This window comes from Berghia stephanieae, chromosome 1 (assembly GCF_034508935.2).
Source record: "Berghia stephanieae isolate SIO BIC M18660-M18661 chromosome 1, UCSD_Bste_1.3, whole genome shotgun sequence".
NCBI classification, from domain to species: domain Eukaryota; kingdom Metazoa; phylum Mollusca; class Gastropoda; order Nudibranchia; family Aeolidiidae; genus Berghia; species Berghia stephanieae.
In genome coordinates this window covers 13,657,111-13,674,610 of record NC_088360.1, presented here as the reverse complement: position 1 = coordinate 13,674,610, position 17,500 = coordinate 13,657,111, and the positions used below count along the sequence as shown (strand labels likewise).

Below are 17,500 nucleotides of genomic sequence, written 5' to 3'. Positions count from 1 at the left end.
TTTCAACTCAACACTCAACACTATATCTTATTTCAATGCCATCATCACGAATCTTACTGCATTGATCTTTGTGTATCTGAAATGGAAGATATTAGTCAAATCAAATGAAATAATAATAGGCACAAGTGGGGCTCGAACCATCGTCGTCCAGATACAAAATCAGAAGACTCATCTCTTGTCCTGATGAATCAGTTTTTATGAGTTAGCCGATATTACTTTTCATAAAAGACAGTGCAGAGCAGATATATTGACATCATGCTTATATCAACATGACTTATCAAAGTCCCAGCTCACAATTATCACTCCTTTATATTTTCTCTCTTTAATATATTTTTATAAATAACTTTTATTCATTGATGAATCCTTCCATATTAGTGAAAAGTATGTGTGTTGTGGATTTAAACTTAAACCTTTAATAGCAAGAGTGGATCTCTCTCCAATCATCATTTTATCTTTTACTTAATAAGATAATAATTGAAGACCTGACCCTCTTTATTTTTAAAGGGCAGTAATTGGGATGTGACTCAGCTTTCAATAAAGCTTAATTGCTTCATTTACTGCTTGTTCTCTTTATGGATATTAAGGGATGTCATGCTAGGAACATATGAAATGAAATAACCCTTTATATTGTGCCTGAAAGTTTATAGTGTAAGCACTGTGTATTGCTTTAAATTGCATAAACTAATTGAAAGACTGACAGAAAATGATTGATTAAGTAGCATAAGAATAATGGCAACAACAATAATAAAATAACCAAGAGGCCTTGCAGTACACTGGGTCTCCAGACATTTCCTGAATGATGACACATTTGGCCCTGCTCATAACTCTTTTAAAAAACGTTTTAACTTTAAAGTGATCAAGGGAGTCTATGAATGCTTTAATATTAAAGCAATTTTTACCCATCACCTCTTGATAAGCTTGAAGATTTCAAATTAGCATGTTTTTTGATAAGTTACAGTCGTTTAAGTATTCTTCCTTTAAAAAAATTCTTATTGCAGACATTTCTTGGAGTTTGGTCTGAGGAAATAAAAGACATTCTTAAGTCTTGGTTTTGCCACTTATGAATCATTTGTTTAAGGCTGTCATAATGGAGGTAAGAATAGACTAAAAGCTTCATTTCTTTAGATACACAGAAAGCAAGTTTTGTGTTGAATTGAAGTTTATGTATTTTTAGTCTCAAATAATTCTTCATTTTCATTTATCCCCAGGTTATGTGTTTAAATGCAATAATAGGTAATGTAAATGTTGCTGCTCGAAGCTTGAAGAAATAGATAATAATGTGAAATTGAATGTAAGCTTCAATTTAATTACAAAAACATGAGCATTTCGGGTTTCCCCTTTATCAACTAAACAGGATGAATGAAACACCACTGACGAATGAGACTACCACATTATTTCATTCATCTGTGGTGTTTCATTCATCCTGTTTTGTTGATAAAGGGGAAACCCAAAATGTTCATTTGATATGTTTTTGTAATTAAATTGAAGCTTACATTCAATTTCACATTATTATCTAAATGCAATAATAGGAAATTTATTAAGCATATTCTTTAATCAAAGTAACAGGTCAGAGGAGGAAAGGAAAGAAACAAGTGTATGAATAATGCTCTACACATTATTCGTTTAATTGTTCTGTTTTAAATTGTTTACTTCCAGCTTACGATGAAAACAACTACCTCCTCTTATTTTATTGCGATGCTTAGTTTTTGTTTCAATGACCAGTTGGTGCTTGCTAGAAATTGTCATTTTATATTTAAAGTATTTTCATTGGCTAACAAATATCTTTTGAAGTATGTTTAATCTTTTTAACAAATGCAATTTGTTTTCATAATATTAAACGGTTCCATCTTTTAAAGACAATGTGTTAATTTATGCAAGTTGTGTTTGTGTCTGTATGTTTTGTTTAATGTCAGTATGTTTATGAATAATTGTTTATTGTTTTACTTACTTACTTACTGCCCATTATGCCTGCTGGCATGTAGGGCAGTTATTGCTTTTTTTATGGAATAAAGGCAGTCAGTGTAATGATAATAAATGGCATTGATATATTATTGGGTGAAGAGATAATGCAATATTTATATCGCAACAGTAATAAATGATAGGCCATTAATGTCAATGAAGACAGCTGTAAACTTGCGAATTGGAGAATGGATGATTAATGGTGGATGTCAAAGACCATTACATATAAGAAATGATTGAATTTAGTTAATAAACACCATGAGCAGCAAAAAACAAATGTTTGATTGGTTTTTTATGTTTTGATTTTATTTTCAATTCTAGAAAGTATTATATGGCTTTTTTAAAAGCTTATTTACTGGCCTATTTTTGATTGCCCCTATTTTTAGATGAGTTGTGAAAAGTGTGAAAGCAATTTTTTTTTTTTCATTAAACTTGATATATTTCATCAATGATTATTTTATTATCAGGTCGGTCATGATTATAAAAAACAAAAATAAGAAATTGAATTTTTCTTTTACTTCTGCACACAATTGATGGTTCCTTGCTATACCTGCTAAACTATTGATATGGATGCCTTTTTAACTATTATCTTATTGTATGAGCCTTCACTTCTTTAATAAACATAAAGTGCATACACTTTCGAAAATTACGTCAGTTATCATATAGTTTATTGGAACTAGTACATTTAAGTTGTTTGTTTTTTTTACTAGAAAATTTAAAATAAAGTATATTTTGGTCCCGAAATCAACCACTGACCGTGAACTGAAGACCTTAAGTGTTTGCCTATCACCCAAGTAAACAGCCCACAGATCTGAGCATCACTCACAATTTTAACATGATGATTGAAAAAAAATGCATCTTGTAGTCATGTTTTGCAATGTAATTCCTTTATCAGTGTGTCAAAATATTGTGAGAAAAAAAATAAAAATAGTGAGATTTACATGAGTAATGTTACTGATCTGAGTGTCTTAAAATGTTCTGTTTACTATTTTCACTCATCAATATTTATCCAAGAATAATGGTAAGACTTATGTTCCTTTATAAAGAAATGTAATAAAAAGATTTATGCTTTTTTTTTTCTTGCATATTATATGTCCTTTTTGGCTTCAGAATAAAAACTTACTTTTGAGTCAAAGAATCTACATTTTTTATGATGTTAATAATTACCAATTTACCATACTCATTCTCATGTTCAACCTCTAGGGAACTTTATTGCAATTTTGTATTTGAACAGTCTTTTATTTTCTCCTCACTTCATTTACCTGCATATATGCTATATTGTTTTGTAATTCACATCCAAACTTTCACTTTTGATTTTTGATAGAATGGGCTGTGGTACATCATCGACTATGTCAGTGAAGAATCGAATGTTACACCACCATAGGACAATACGGATTAACAGTATCATTCAGATTTATTTATGTTTATGTTATTTCAAGTCTTGTGATGTCAAGTGTGTGGACCTATGGCATATTGCTTTACGTTTTGTTTTTTTGGGGGTTTTTTTGTATTGCATGCAAGCCATTACATGCTTTATAGTTTTGTTGTTGATAATCAAATTACTCTATCATCTCTATTAACTACTGCACATTGCACTTAGAGAAATGATGTCAAGCAGTGCGGTTCTATTTTGTCAGCTACTACTTCCAACATCCACCTCCATTACTACGACATCCACCACCACATCACCATCCTCACCACCACTACTACAACCACCACCACAACACAGTGTGCAAATGTGCATCAGCTCTGTATATTACAAGCTCATGCTATTGCTACTATGCATCATGCTGTGGGAGAATGACCTGTATTAGTTAATTTGAAAATGCAGTGGCTCAGCACATCTTACCTTGTGTGTCTTGGGCAACTGTTAGTCAACATCTTCCCATATATTAGTAATGTACATTTATAATTAATTATAATCCACAGTTTTTCCCCTTAGGAAGGGGCCCTGGGAGCTATTAGTGAGTGAAGCCCTATAAAACTGATGAGATTTTTTATGCCTGAGATTATGTTTTTTCTCTTTCTACCTCTGTTCCAGTTCCAGTCATTAAATAAACATTTTTTGGGGATAGTTACAAGAGAAAAGTGATAGAGAAAATTGCAAGCGCTGCAATTAACTGGGTGTATGCAGTTTGCAAGGATACTATTATACATTCACATTTTTTAAATCAGTACACTTTTGTGAATTTGGTGAAGTACAATTGCTCGTTTAAATGTTACCAATAGAATATAGTGCTGCAACGTAACATGGTACCATTTTACCCCAAACTACTCCAGTACATTTTTATGCCATAATGATTTTATACAAGTAATATATCTGTATAGTCTCTTGAGCTAGCAACCTCATCGTAAATAGTTGTAAGTATAGTGGAACCTCAGTATAACAGGCACCTGGTTATAACTGTTTTTTTATAAATCTCCCTTATTTTCTCCCTCTTTGCCTTAAAGAAAATTTACTGGCTATAGCAGGGACTTGTAAGAGTCTTAATCTGATAAAACAAGGGCGCTGAAACCGGCTTAATATTTCCAAATACAATGAATTAGCCCACATTACGCTCAGGTCTACCCACAGCTAAAAGCAATGGAGAGCTATGCTAGGTCTAGTTTGTGAATACTCTGTGTATGTGTGTGTATTTGTATGTTAAGGTGATGTACTTACTACCATACTATCTCATTTTCAATATAACATTGTCCTTTTCCCAGGACAATGTGTAGCACAAACACACACACACACACACACACATACACTCACACAACGGTCAGCTTGAAAGTGAATGAGAGAGAGAGACAGATAGAGTGAGAGAGAGAGAGAGAGAGAGAGAGAGAGAGAGAGAGAGAGAGAGAGAGAGAGAGAGAGAGAGAGAGTACCAATGATAAAAAATGGTGATTTAGGCCATTTGGGTTGTTTTACTTGGAATTCGGTTGTAACAGGACTAGGTTATAACAGAAATTTTAGGCTGGTCCCACCACACCTGTTATACTGAAGTTCTGTAGAATAAGAAAGTTATTTGAGATTATATATTTGTGACCCACTGCATCAAATTAGTTTCATGTCTGAGTGAAACACAGGCCTAGAAGTGAATTTACCTATGAAATTTAAATGATCAGAAATACTCTTTTTGGTGAAAGACATCAACTCAACTCAAGATTCATAATTTTTAACTATAAATTAAAATTTTGAGTATAAATCCTACCACAACATAATGTGCTTTTGAGAGGCAGTGTCACTTTTGGTGTTATACATACCAAACTGAAGCGATGTTTAAGGATTCTTTGTATATTCTGGTCGCGTAGACCAAACAAATTGTCTTGTACTGATACCCTCTGGTTTCAATCTTGTAATGTGCAATACTTGCGATGTATATTAATATATTTATCGTTGTACCTCCATGTTGAAAGTGTATCAATTGAAAATTCTGTTGCAGTTTTTTTAAAACTTCAGATGCTGATGGTTACTGAGTTTTTATCAAGTGAAAATGATTTAACAGCTTTTACCATGTGTAGTTAGGGGTCCACATAGCCCAGGTCGTAGATCACTCACTTGATGAATCCCGTGTGCAGTCAAGATGTTCTTCTGACCCTCTAACCACCCAGCAGTGATTGGGTACTTTGGTCTGCTTGATTTGGTGGAAAGTACTTTGCAATTGTATAGCATCCTATCCAAAGGATAGCAAGCAATTGCCTTTGTCCATTTCATGCCATAGAAACCGGGATAAAATCTGGCCCCATGGGTTTAGTGGCTCTTGACTGCAACCATGTGTAGTTGGTGTTAGAATCAAGATGTATTTTTCTCAATTCCTCATAATCTTTTAAATGGACTTTTTCTTTCATATGTGTCTCCCCATCTCTCTCTCTCTCTCTCTCTCTCTCTCTCACTCTCTCTCTCTCTCTCTCTCTCTCTCTCTCTCTCTCTCTCTCTCTCTCTCTCTCTCTCTCTCTTTCTCTCTTTCAATAAGACAAGGTCCCGATATCTTGTCCTATCAGATACTGATGAAAAATGTATGTGTCCCTCTGGTGTTAAACAGAATTTTTGTGTGTCCCAAACAATTATATAAGATTATTAAAAGTTTGCATGTGGCTTCCTTTATTATGTTAGATGTACATTGCTTATCAGGATCAGTAGATTGTGTTCAGTGCTTAGAGCTTGACATTAAACTTTGGAAAGAATAAAAATGCTATGTTTTTAATGCAAATATTAGCCTGCATGAAGCTGCTTGGTTATCATACAATATTGTCCAATTTTATAAATCATTTTCATTTAGCAGATTGAATTTATACTGAGCTTTTATTTTTCTATTGTAAGGTTTAACAACGTCTTATTCAAAATGTTTGACATTTGTCCTAATGGTTAAACATTTTTTTGTTTTGAATAAGCAATTAAGGTTGTACCCGAGCGAGATACTTGGAAAAACGTCTGAAATATAAGATTCTTATAATAATTATTTTGAGACTGAGCTAAGACAAAAAGCAATATTCAAGCTGTTATATGTCCATTGGGGGTCCCAAAAGCTCAGTTGGTATAGAGCACTCGCTTCACAATCAAAGGGACTGAGATCGATCCTGGGTGCAGTTGAGATTGTTTTCTGACCCCCCGTCCACCCAGTAGTGATTGGGTAGCTGGGTCTGTTAGATCTGGGGGAAAGTACTTTGCGATAGACTAGCATCCTATCCAAATGATAGCAAGCAATTGCTATTGTCCATTTCCCACTATAGAGACTGAGATCAACTCCAACTCCATGGGCCTAATGGCTCTGAAGGACTACTTTTTTTTATATATGTTCATTGGCATAACATGCATGCTCAAAACTTTACTTTGTATCAATAAGAATTATGTAGCCACTAGAAAAATTCTAATGAAGACACATGTAGCAATATTTAGTTCAATTTATATTTTTGACTAAAAGAAGATTGTATAAATCTTCCAACACTTGCCCAACCCTTTTGTGTCATTGTTGGCCAACTGCTTTCAACGCTACTTAACAAATTGATAAGTCATTGAGAGGTTTTATAATTTTTTTTCTTTCTTGTTTTTCAGTTATAGAGGCGACAAACACAAGTGTAGTAGAATACGATGATGATGATGATGATGATGAACCTTCTCTAAAGAGTGAATCTCCACCGTTGAACAATCAAAATACTTCCAAACAGCCATCTGTTCAGCAAAGAACAAATCTATCAAAGCAAGCTTCTGATTTGCCCAAACAGAAGAGATCTTGGTCTTCAAACACAAGTACTATTTCACAGGGCTCCTCATCAGATCCTCTGGAAGACCAATCCATTGTAAGACAAGTTCTTGTGCAGAAGACAGTGAGCCATAACCACACCACTAATCTAATTGGCACTGAAGAGTTCCACTTTTTGTATTAAATTTGATCATAACACGCCGTTCATCGATGGCCTCTCTTGGAGATGTTGTCATTGGATACCATGACGATGACCTGGAGTTTGTAAAAAAATTAGTCAGTGAGTTCATCTGATCCTATTTGTAGTTTTCTTAACTCTTTTTTGTTAGAAACGGTTACTGCTATCAATTTGAAGAAAACAAATTATAGTAATAGTATGGTTGGCAATTTCTTCTTTTAGCATGCCAGTTTCACAAGCCTCTTATTTGGTGCCTGGTTATATTTCTAATCTCGACATCAAACCTTCTTGTTTTTACCAATTCAAAGGTTTATTTTAGGCAATTGCCAATATGAAATATGAATATACATAGAATTCCCAATCAATACAGGTAAAATCAATAATTATCCAAAGGAAACTATATTAAAAAAAAAAAATGATTAGATATATATAATTAATATATCAATTAGCAAGAGAGCTGTAACAAAGATGTAACTTGATCTTCAAACAGCCCAAGTGGCATTGCTTACTGCTCTCTTGATGATAACCACGAAGTCTTAACTTAAAATTCATTTTAAAGAAAATGAAAATTATGGAAAGAATAACTGAAAGTAATGTTGCCTTATTGTAACTGGTTATTCTTGTGTGAATATTTTGGTATTAAGTAACATCTTCTATCTTAAAGTCCATTTTATAGCCAGTTTAATTAGTAGCTATCGTGTATCTTGTCGAAGCATTTGTACTTTTAGGCATTTATGGCTATAGAAGTTTACATCACATGTAAAATAAATTATTCAGTGGGTGTCCTGCAGCTCAATTGAAAAAATATTTATCTCGGGTTGAAACAAACCTGATAGATCTTACTCTGATCTCCCTCTCCACATATAAGTGATCAGACTTCTGGGTCCAATATGAATATTTTCGAAAGTACTCTATGACAGTCTAATTTACAGTCTATGGTATTGTAGAAACATCATTGTATCTGAATATCGTGTTAGTGAAGAAGTGCTAAAAACTTAAGCAAAACGTTTCATTGAACTACAGATAAACTGCGATCTGCTGGGCTGAGTGTCTGGTACAGTCAACCTGGTGATGATGGGAAGAAAACAAGTGAAGCTATTCTTGGCTGTAAGGTAAGATTGTTTAGGTCGGTGGTTCTCAACCTTTTGCAATGATGGACTGGTAAAAATGACAGCAAATTTTCACATACATGAAGCTATAATTAATAATAATAATGAATATTTTCAGTTTGGAATAACTAAATTTTATTTAACATGATTTTCTATCTATTTTTCAAAAGTTAAAAACATTGAATGAACTTTTTGAAAATAGAAGCAATGCATTTTTCTGTATACTTATTCCTCAATAACATTAGTTAACTGATAGGTCACTTATGCTGTTTCTTCTATCCCCCTATATTTGGTTTCCCTTTCCATGTGTTCTGGATTGACATTCATGTTTTGTTTTTTTCTTGGTCCTGGCATGGAACCTTAGCTGATAAGTTTGTCAATAATGCGATGGCATAGATAAGAAAAAAATGAAAACAAAAGAAGACAAGAAAAAGGAGCCCTTGCGCAAGACGGCAATGCCATTGTCTTGGCATGCGCAGAGGGATTTTATATCAAACTTGTGATAATGTTGGAACTTACCCAAGTTGACTGAGTGGATAAACTGAAGGTTAAAATCCTGCTTAAATGGGGCTTGAACCAAGTTCATTCAGGTTACAGGTCTTATCCATCTGGCTGTCACACCCCAATATACACACAGGTAAATTCAAATGCTGTGATGATTTTGGACCAGTACCTTTGTTCCCATTTTCACCCCTTTATCTACTCTCCTTCCTTTTCCAAACAAACTAGATTTTATTCAATTGAAAAATAAATTTCTCAAACTTCAGTTTCATTATTGGATGGGGAAGAAAAGGGAGATTGAAACAAGGATGCTTGAAAGACGGGAGTAGGGAAGGGTGCATGTAAAGCGAGAATAAAGTATTTTCTGTAAAATGTTATGTTTTTCTGCTCTCCTCACGTAGGTTTATTTACCTGTTCTTACCGACATGTCTGCAGTGGACAAAAGCATCCAGGAGCAACTCTCTCTTGCCTACATTTCCAATTCAGCAATTTATCCCCTGGGCAAGATACCTTTCCACCTTTTGGCTCCAAAATTGAATGGTGGCGCGTATGTAAATTTCTTAAAATCTCACATGATTTTTAGTATTGACAATTTTTGGAACGCAACTGAATCTAAATTGAATCGAAATTGTACTTATGTTTAATAAGAAAATTTATGATTGCCTTAAAATGTTCCTCTTTGAATGCATTGTGTTAATAAATGGTGATTATTCATCTATTACCTCTTTTCCTGATTTTGACATTGGCAATGAAAACAAAGAAAACTTTTTCAAGGTTTGTAATTGTTGAACACTAAATATTTAAACTCAGAATGTCTAGATGTGGACAAAAGTTGTTCATCTCAAATTATTTAAGAACAATAAGCCACAATGCTATGAATGGAGAGGGAAACAAACTAATTCACTCAATATCGAATTTGTGGGTTTTAAGTAGGTAGAGAAAATATATGTTTAAAGCTGCAATTTGATAATTTGCCATGATTATCAACCTAACAGCATTTAGATATTTTTGATTAAAGATATCTGTATCAGTCTATCACCTTAAAAATATTTTTAATGGGAAACACTTATTTGGAAATTGCTTGGGCTTCAGAATTGTATTTGTAGCTAATCAGCTGAAGTAAAATTTAGCCATTTATGGATAGATACCATCTGCATAGCCATTTTGTATACTTAAAAGTTCATGCTATTTTTAAAGCTAATATGTTTTTTTATAATGATTTGAATTTCAGTCGACTGATGTTGGCCAAAATCAACTGGTCTTTCATTCTCAAGGAAGAGCATTTTGAACCAAGAACCGACCTTATTATTGACTGTATAAAGAAAGACATCCAAAATATTGAAAAGATCTTTGATCCTACTGCAGATGACTCAGGATATGTATTTACTCATGGAATACGTGTACCGATCAGCAAATCACACTTGTCTAGCACTGCAGAGCAGGAGCCTGACTTTGTGGCTTTTAGTCAAGGTATTGATCTCAGCTCAATAAGTCAAGATACACCTTTTTGGGACCGACATTTCAAAGGAAAGAATGAGGTATTATTTTATATATTCATACCCATTGAGGTATTATTTTATTTATTCATACCCACTGAGGTATTATTTTATTTATTCATACCCATTGAGGTATTGTTTTATTTATTCATACCCAATGAGGTTTTATTTTGTTTATTCATGCCCATTGAGGTATTATATTATTTATCCATGTCCACATGGAGAAATATCAGCATTGGAAGACAACAGAGGGGAATGATGGCCGACTTCTAATAAAAGTCTTCTGATAAATTGTTTTATTGATTGATTGTTTGATTGATATTTGTCAAGAGGATTTGAGTTCAGATTAAAGGGAGGGGATGAAAGTTTGGAAAAGGAGAGAAGATTGCTTTGAATTTGCTTTCCGCATATAAAATGTCCAATTGTTACCAAATCATGCATGTTTGATGGGCAGTACTATTAGGATCTTAAATTCCCTTTCATCTGTTGTCTCATTTCATATGGCAACAGAAATAAGATGTCAGACCTTTATGTATGTACACCTTAGACCTGGTCATATAGAGATTATTCACCGCTGATTCATAAGTAAAAAAATAAAAATAAAAATTCCATTCCGTTCATATTTTGTATATAACGAACGTGAACCCAGTGAATTGGGTCGAGTGGTCCAGTAATAATGATGATGATGATGATGATAATGAAGGTGGTGGTGGTAATATGACTTAATAATGTCACAAACAGGGTGAAATTCCTAAAAAGAAACACGCTTAGCAATTCTGATGTTTTGTTCACAATTCTTTATTAAAAGGTGACATGGATTGAATACAGGGACAAATTTTTACAAGATTATGCGGCCAAGATAGTCGAAGGATTCTCTGACAACCCAGAAGAACGAAAAAAGCTGTTTGTCAACCTGATGTATAAGGATGTCTTCTCTCTGAATAAGATTGTGAAGCGCTCTGTTTATGACAAGTTTTGTGGCAAACCGCATCCTCATGCATTCTTCACAGGAATGCAAGATTATGTTACAGCCTATGCATCGCTCAGGGAAGTTCTTAGTATGGACAGCAGCCTAAGAATTTCAACAATTCAAAATTTGGGTAATGCTTGCTATATGAGTGACATTAATATATTTTTTTTTATGCGTTTGTGTGTGTGAATATGTAATTTTTTGTATATATATATATATATATATATATATATATATGTGTGTGTGTGTGTGTGTGTGTGTGTGTGTGTGTGTGTGTGTATCTAGATGTGTAAATATGATCTTGTCTTTGTTATAGTATGACACAAAAACAAATTATCATTATCCTACATCCTTCATCCTGATCAGACCTCTACACTCATCTCTGGATTTTACATATATTATTATATTTTTACTTTAATAGAATAGGGGACTCTGATAGTCCATCAGTAGAGTACTTGCCTCACAAACAAAGGGTGTGGTGTCAATCCTAGGTGCAGTCAAGATTTTTCTGACCCCCTGTCCACCCAGCAGTGATTAAGGAGCAGGGTGTGTTAGATTTGGTGGAAAGTACTTTGGCATAGACCAGTGTCCTATCCGATACTATTGTCTATTTAACGCTACAGAAACTGTTATAAACCCCTGCCAAATGGGTTCTAAAGGTCTGCTTTTATTGTTTAAAAAAGGGGTTTGAGCCTTACCTCTATGGCAATCGAATAAATGTTTTTTTAATACTCATTCATGTTGAACCCCTTAGAATTAAATGTTTTTTGTAATATAATTTGTTCGTATTCAAAATTTTAAATACTTATTTTTGTTCAATAGCTTTTACAGTCCACAGCTTTAGACAGCATAGTATTTACTGGCTGTTTGTTATGGACTCAACCAGTCGATTTATTTTGCAGAATTTAGAGTTGTCAGATTTTTAAAATTATGCCTCTACATTTTTGGCAACAAAAGTTTACCATAATAGTTGATGAATTCCATGTCAGGATGGAAATGATTACCTTACCTTACCGGGATTTCCATATCAAAGATGTTTGATGCCATGTTCTTCCACATTTCTCTGTCTAGCGCCATCTCAAAGCAGTCTTTTATTATACTCCCAGTCCTTTCTTTTATGTTTCCCAACCACCTCTTTCGTCATCTCCCTCTCCCTCTTTTCCTATTAATCTTTCCTTCAAGTATTGACTTCCTTAAAGCCAGGAAATGATTATCAATCCCAATTTCATGATTTTTATAAAGCTTACTGTTGCTTATATTTTAAGATTTAAAAAATGTTAGTGTTTTGTGTGTGAGTTATTCAGAAAGAATCAATAGAAAATATCTGCCAGATGTTTTTATTATGGGTTCTTCCAACTGGCTTTTTTCTTACGATGTTCTTAGTTTCTAGGACACCGTTTTTTAAAAGAAAAAGGTCGCCTTTAAATAAACTTATCAAAGTCTCTTGCACTATAATGATGTTGTCATTTAAAATAAAATCTTGTTTTATGTCAACTACAGGAAGGTTTCGGTTTCCAGCAATTGTCTCTGGTTTGTCAGACATGCTGGATGATGAGGACCCAAACGTTAGGGCTGTGGCAGCAATTGCTCTTGCTCATGCAGGTAATTATTTATTCCATCACTCTATTGTTAATAAATCCTTCATCATTTTTAGTGTCACAATAACTGAATTCATTGTAAGAATACCGTGTAGTGTAAATGGGTATTTTAATTAAAGAATGGCTCAGATAGATTAGGACCCAGAGCGGTCCAATATCTGGGTACTGGGCTCAAAATGAAATTAAATAAATAAATTGATAAACGGTGAAACCAAAATTGCATAAATGGATCAGCATACTGGCCTCACATGCCACTGCCTTCTAGAGAAGGATTGAAAAAGATTCTGCATAGACTTATTGCCACCTGAAAGCTCATCATATTCTTGTAGGTGGTACTCAAATCCCTTTTTCAGTCATTTGAAAGAGTGCAAATAGATAACAGAGGTATGGGAGATTATATGACTTGGTGTGGAAAACACAATTAATATCTCTAAAATCAATATAATAACATTTTGATTAACTTGATTTGCAAATCTCCTTTGTTTTTCTTCTTGAAGGTGAATTATGTTCATGTAATTTCATTATTCTGTTTGCTTCTTTTTAACAAGGTAAAAAAACGCCATCTACAGCAGATAAGATTATCGCTCTTTTGGAAGATGAGGACCGACTTGTTAGAGAGAGTGCCTGCCTCAGTCTTGGGTATCTTCGATCTACTAGAGCAGTCACCCATGTTGTCGATAGATGGTGAGAATGTATATTTTTCTAGTTAACTATGTCTAGGGTCTTTGGCATGTTTAACTTCTTTTTAAAATCTTAAAAGTCATCAAAAATCTTCCAAGAAATGACCTTAGTGCATCCAACATTTGATGTATGCATATGAAGAAGTGTTTATTTTATCCATAACGTGTATTTTACACATTTTTTTCTAGTTTTATTAGTAACACTCTCCCCTTAACTCTAAGTGATATTCTGCAATTGAGTGTCCTGAATTTTAGCGGAGTAACTTTAGACACAAATTAACTTTAAAAGTGGCATCTCCACTTGGCACTTCTGCCTGCCCGTCTATAGTTGAGTAGTTTGGACCAGTGGATCTGGTCAATTTGTGGTAGGTGATCCAAATATTAGTGAAAAATAGTTTCTGTCAGTTTCATAATTTAGAAACCAGGATTAATTCCAGCCCCATTATTCTCATGACTCCATATACAATAAAATACTAATAAAATAGAGAATATATTGATGGTTCTTTCCTCTGTCGAGTTTTACTTCATTTTTGACTCTCCCTTTTAATCTTTTTTTTTTCTTCATTTTGAAAACAATTGTTTTACCAATGATCAATGAATCAATCAATCAAGTCATTTTGAAGATTGTTGAATAACTCTTTCCTCAATTTTATTTTATTTAGGACACATCTCAATAAATCTATAAATTGCAATATGTGGAATAACAAGGATTTCATTTTTTTTTTTCTCTGAACTGCTATAGGCGAAATGATCCAATCTCAACTGTGCGGGAAGCAGCAGAGCTGGCTTTAAGTCGGATGGATGCTCCTGATGCTGTGCAGTGCATGAAGGTCACTAAAGTCTTGTCTTCAGAGATGAATGCTTTGAAACCAGAGCACAACACACGTCTTTGAAGTTCCCATATAAACAAGAATAATGCTAAAAATCCAACCATTTATTTATTGATGTGCAGCATTAAAACAAAAACAACTACAATTAACAATTTTAAACTTTTTAATGGAATTGTAGAAGTTTGAAATAGTTAAAGCTTATAAAAACTCTAATATTTTTTAATGATTTTCTAATCACTGATGATTCTTTTTTATATATATAGAAAGAGAAACAAGTCATTTTACAATGGAGCAAAGGCCTGAATGAAAATAGGCATAGGTGGTGGATGAATATAGATCTGAGGAGAATGTTCTTGACTGTGGGCCCCCCTTTGTTCAGTGCTTGGACCAGTTCTTTTTGTTTTGTTTATTTTATCGTTTACCTAAAATTATAAGAAATCTCAGGTTTGCCATCAATACATTGATGATACGCAATTTGTAATGGGTTTGGTTTTGAGAAATTTGCACAGTGTACCAGACATTAGCGAGAAGTGCATTCAAAGTGTTTAGAAATGGATGAGAAAGAACGGACTAGAACTGAAAAATAATAGACAGGTGCTGTATGCCTATGTGTGGGAAATGAGCGGTAGAACTAGATAAGAAGTAGAAAAGCGAATCTAATTTGATCTTGGGGGATATTTTCGTTCAAATTGTTGATAACGACTCTGGGCTGTCAATGGAGCAACAGATTAAGATTTGAATTTAGATAAATCAATTTTTAAAAAACTAAAAATGATGCTACTTTGTAATGGTTCATATCAAAGGATTTGACCAAGCAATTGGTTGTGTTCTGGTGTTACCAAAACTGTGTTGTTTGACATTTTGCACAATCTGAATCGCTTGCAGTCTGTTCATTACAGTGACATTAGGCTAATATTCATGAGATAAAGATGTGATTCTGCCTGACGTCTACTTCATAATCTGCATTGGCTGCCTGTTGAGAAAAGGATCAACATTTAAAACCTGCACAAAAGATGCAATGAGATATTTTTCTTTTCATTCTATGGAAGGCCATACAACCCAGAGCATTTGTGAAACAAGAGTCTTTGTTAATTTTAAAATACTCGCTTCAAACTTATCTCATTACTTCAGACTTTATGAGAAGCTTTTTTTTTATTATTGAGAAAAAAAACACATTTTTATGGTAGTTTGTGTGTTGTTTTTTTTTTCTTTAAAGCATGTGTAGTATAAGCACTTAGAGTCTTACATCTTCGAAGTTATAGCAGTATAGGGAAATTTCTCCATTATTATTAAAGTCTGTGAACATGCAGTATATGAAGTGAGTGCATATTTAAAATTGAATTAAAGTTGATGATTTATTAAAAAGTAGTTTTGTAACTTGATATTTTTTCATCAATGTTGTTTTCATCTCAAAATTATAAACTTTGATAGAACGACAATAACACTGTCTTTTAGTGATGGCATAGTAACCTTTAAAACAATAATCAGGTACTTTTTATAGTGATCATATATCTCATAAGTTTTCATCATCACTAAGCAGAACCTGTAAATTTGATCATTTTTATTTCATTTATTATTCTTTGGCAGCATGGTGTGCGTTCAGCTTACTTAATAGTATAAATAAAACTTGGCAAAGACTGTAATGCCATAACAAAAGTTAGGTCATCTTTAAGAGTTATAAAGGCACATGGAGCATGCATCCATGATGGTTACTGTCGCAACTGCAACCTGTCATTCATACTAAATCAATTGAATTGTATTTGTCGAAACTATAAATTTTCACCGCTGGCTTTATATATTTACATGATGATGACTGATTCTTTATTATTAGTGGTCTTTTGATCATTGTTTTAAAATTATTTTACTACACCACTTGTAACACAAACAAATTAAAGTGCTTTAAACTTGGTATGTATTTCAACTGCACTTTTCAAATATTGTGGTTGCACATGCAGTTGACCCGCTCGCTTGTGTGCACACATACGTACAACCCCCCCCCCCACCATCCCCCCAAACACACAAACACAACATACTACCCAGTGCATTTTGTGTGAGACTAGGATCAATAATAGCAGTGAGATAATAATCCCCCTTGAAAATCTTGATAACCTTTTCAGGTATGCCTAAACTGAAACAAAAACCGAAATAGAATAATGAGTTCCTTGAATTTCAGTTTAACCGGTTTTTACTATATTTCTTCATGCAATATCTTATAGGGTTTATTTTCTTTTTCATATTCAAATTATTCAACTACAACTTTTTGTTTGATGATTTTATGTTTAATTGTTTGCAGATAGCATCAAAACTACTTATAAGATCTCTTTGTTTACTAGATGTAATATCTTTTCTTGCCTAGTGCCTCAAAGAGGATGGTGAATGATATATAAAAATGTTATTGTTTACAGAAAAATTACTATGATATTATTAATATTCATTTATGTGCCTCTCAGAGATGATCACATTTACTATCAAAGTTACTTCTCCTGAACAATGTTACATTATTGTTTATTTAAAAAAAGATTTAAACCATATTTTCCAAGGATCGTTGTGTGATGGATTTTACAGTGTTGCAGTTCTGGAACTGACTTACGTTTTATCTACGTATTTTACCATTATTGACTATAATGTCATTGTATATACGTACAAATCTTTGCTCAAAGTATATGATTTTTATTTTTCAGGGATCTAAAATTGAACAAATTGTTTGACTTATATTTGATTCTTAAAGTTTGCCAATATAAAACAAACTCTTTTTTTTTTGTTTGTTGTAAATCAATGTGATATTTACTCTGTTCTTTTTGTTATAATAGTATAATTATTTATTGTGTGGGGACTTTAATTCTCAACTATATTTTATATTTGTAGAAGCAGTTTGATAATGGATGCTTGAACATATGCTGTCGTGCAGTGCCATGTATACATTCCTCTGGTGAAATAATACAAACTTTGTATTTCATACAAGTTCAGAGTTAATAAGCTGATGCTACTTGATA

General features: G+C 33.3%; 2 protein-coding genes across 4 annotated transcripts in view; both read left to right on the top strand.

Annotated features, from left to right (window-relative positions):
• Window positions 1-17,500, top strand: part of LOC144968549 (putative small nuclear ribonucleoprotein Sm D2) — a 399,977-nt gene that overhangs the window by 319,226 nt on the left and 63,251 nt on the right. The gene's annotated exons all lie outside the window — the stretch shown is intronic.
• Window positions 1-17,500, top strand: part of LOC144968385 (uncharacterized) — a 20,267-nt gene that overhangs the window by 1,555 nt on the left and 1,212 nt on the right. The window contains exons 2-11 of one of the 3 annotated variants that reach the window (XM_078906690.1): window positions 999-1,093; window positions 3,284-3,360; window positions 6,998-7,425; window positions 8,347-8,435; window positions 9,335-9,480; window positions 10,165-10,471; window positions 11,238-11,529; window positions 12,900-13,001; window positions 13,546-13,681; window positions 14,420-17,500. The exon at window positions 14,420-17,500 is cut by the window's right edge and continues 1,212 nt beyond it. In XM_078906690.1, the coding sequence (XP_078762816.1) occupies window positions 7,356-7,425; window positions 8,347-8,435; window positions 9,335-9,480; window positions 10,165-10,471; window positions 11,238-11,529; window positions 12,900-13,001; window positions 13,546-13,681; window positions 14,420-14,570 (1,293 nt within the window). In that variant the 5' untranslated portion in view covers window positions 999-1,093; window positions 3,284-3,360; window positions 6,998-7,355 and the 3' untranslated portion in view covers window positions 14,571-17,500. The remainder of the gene's footprint in view (window positions 1-998; window positions 1,094-3,283; window positions 3,361-6,997; window positions 7,426-8,346; window positions 8,436-9,334; window positions 9,481-10,164; window positions 10,472-11,237; window positions 11,530-12,899; window positions 13,002-13,545; window positions 13,682-14,419) is intronic. The other 2 variants (XM_078906680.1, XM_078906698.1) reach the window with 2 other exon arrangements.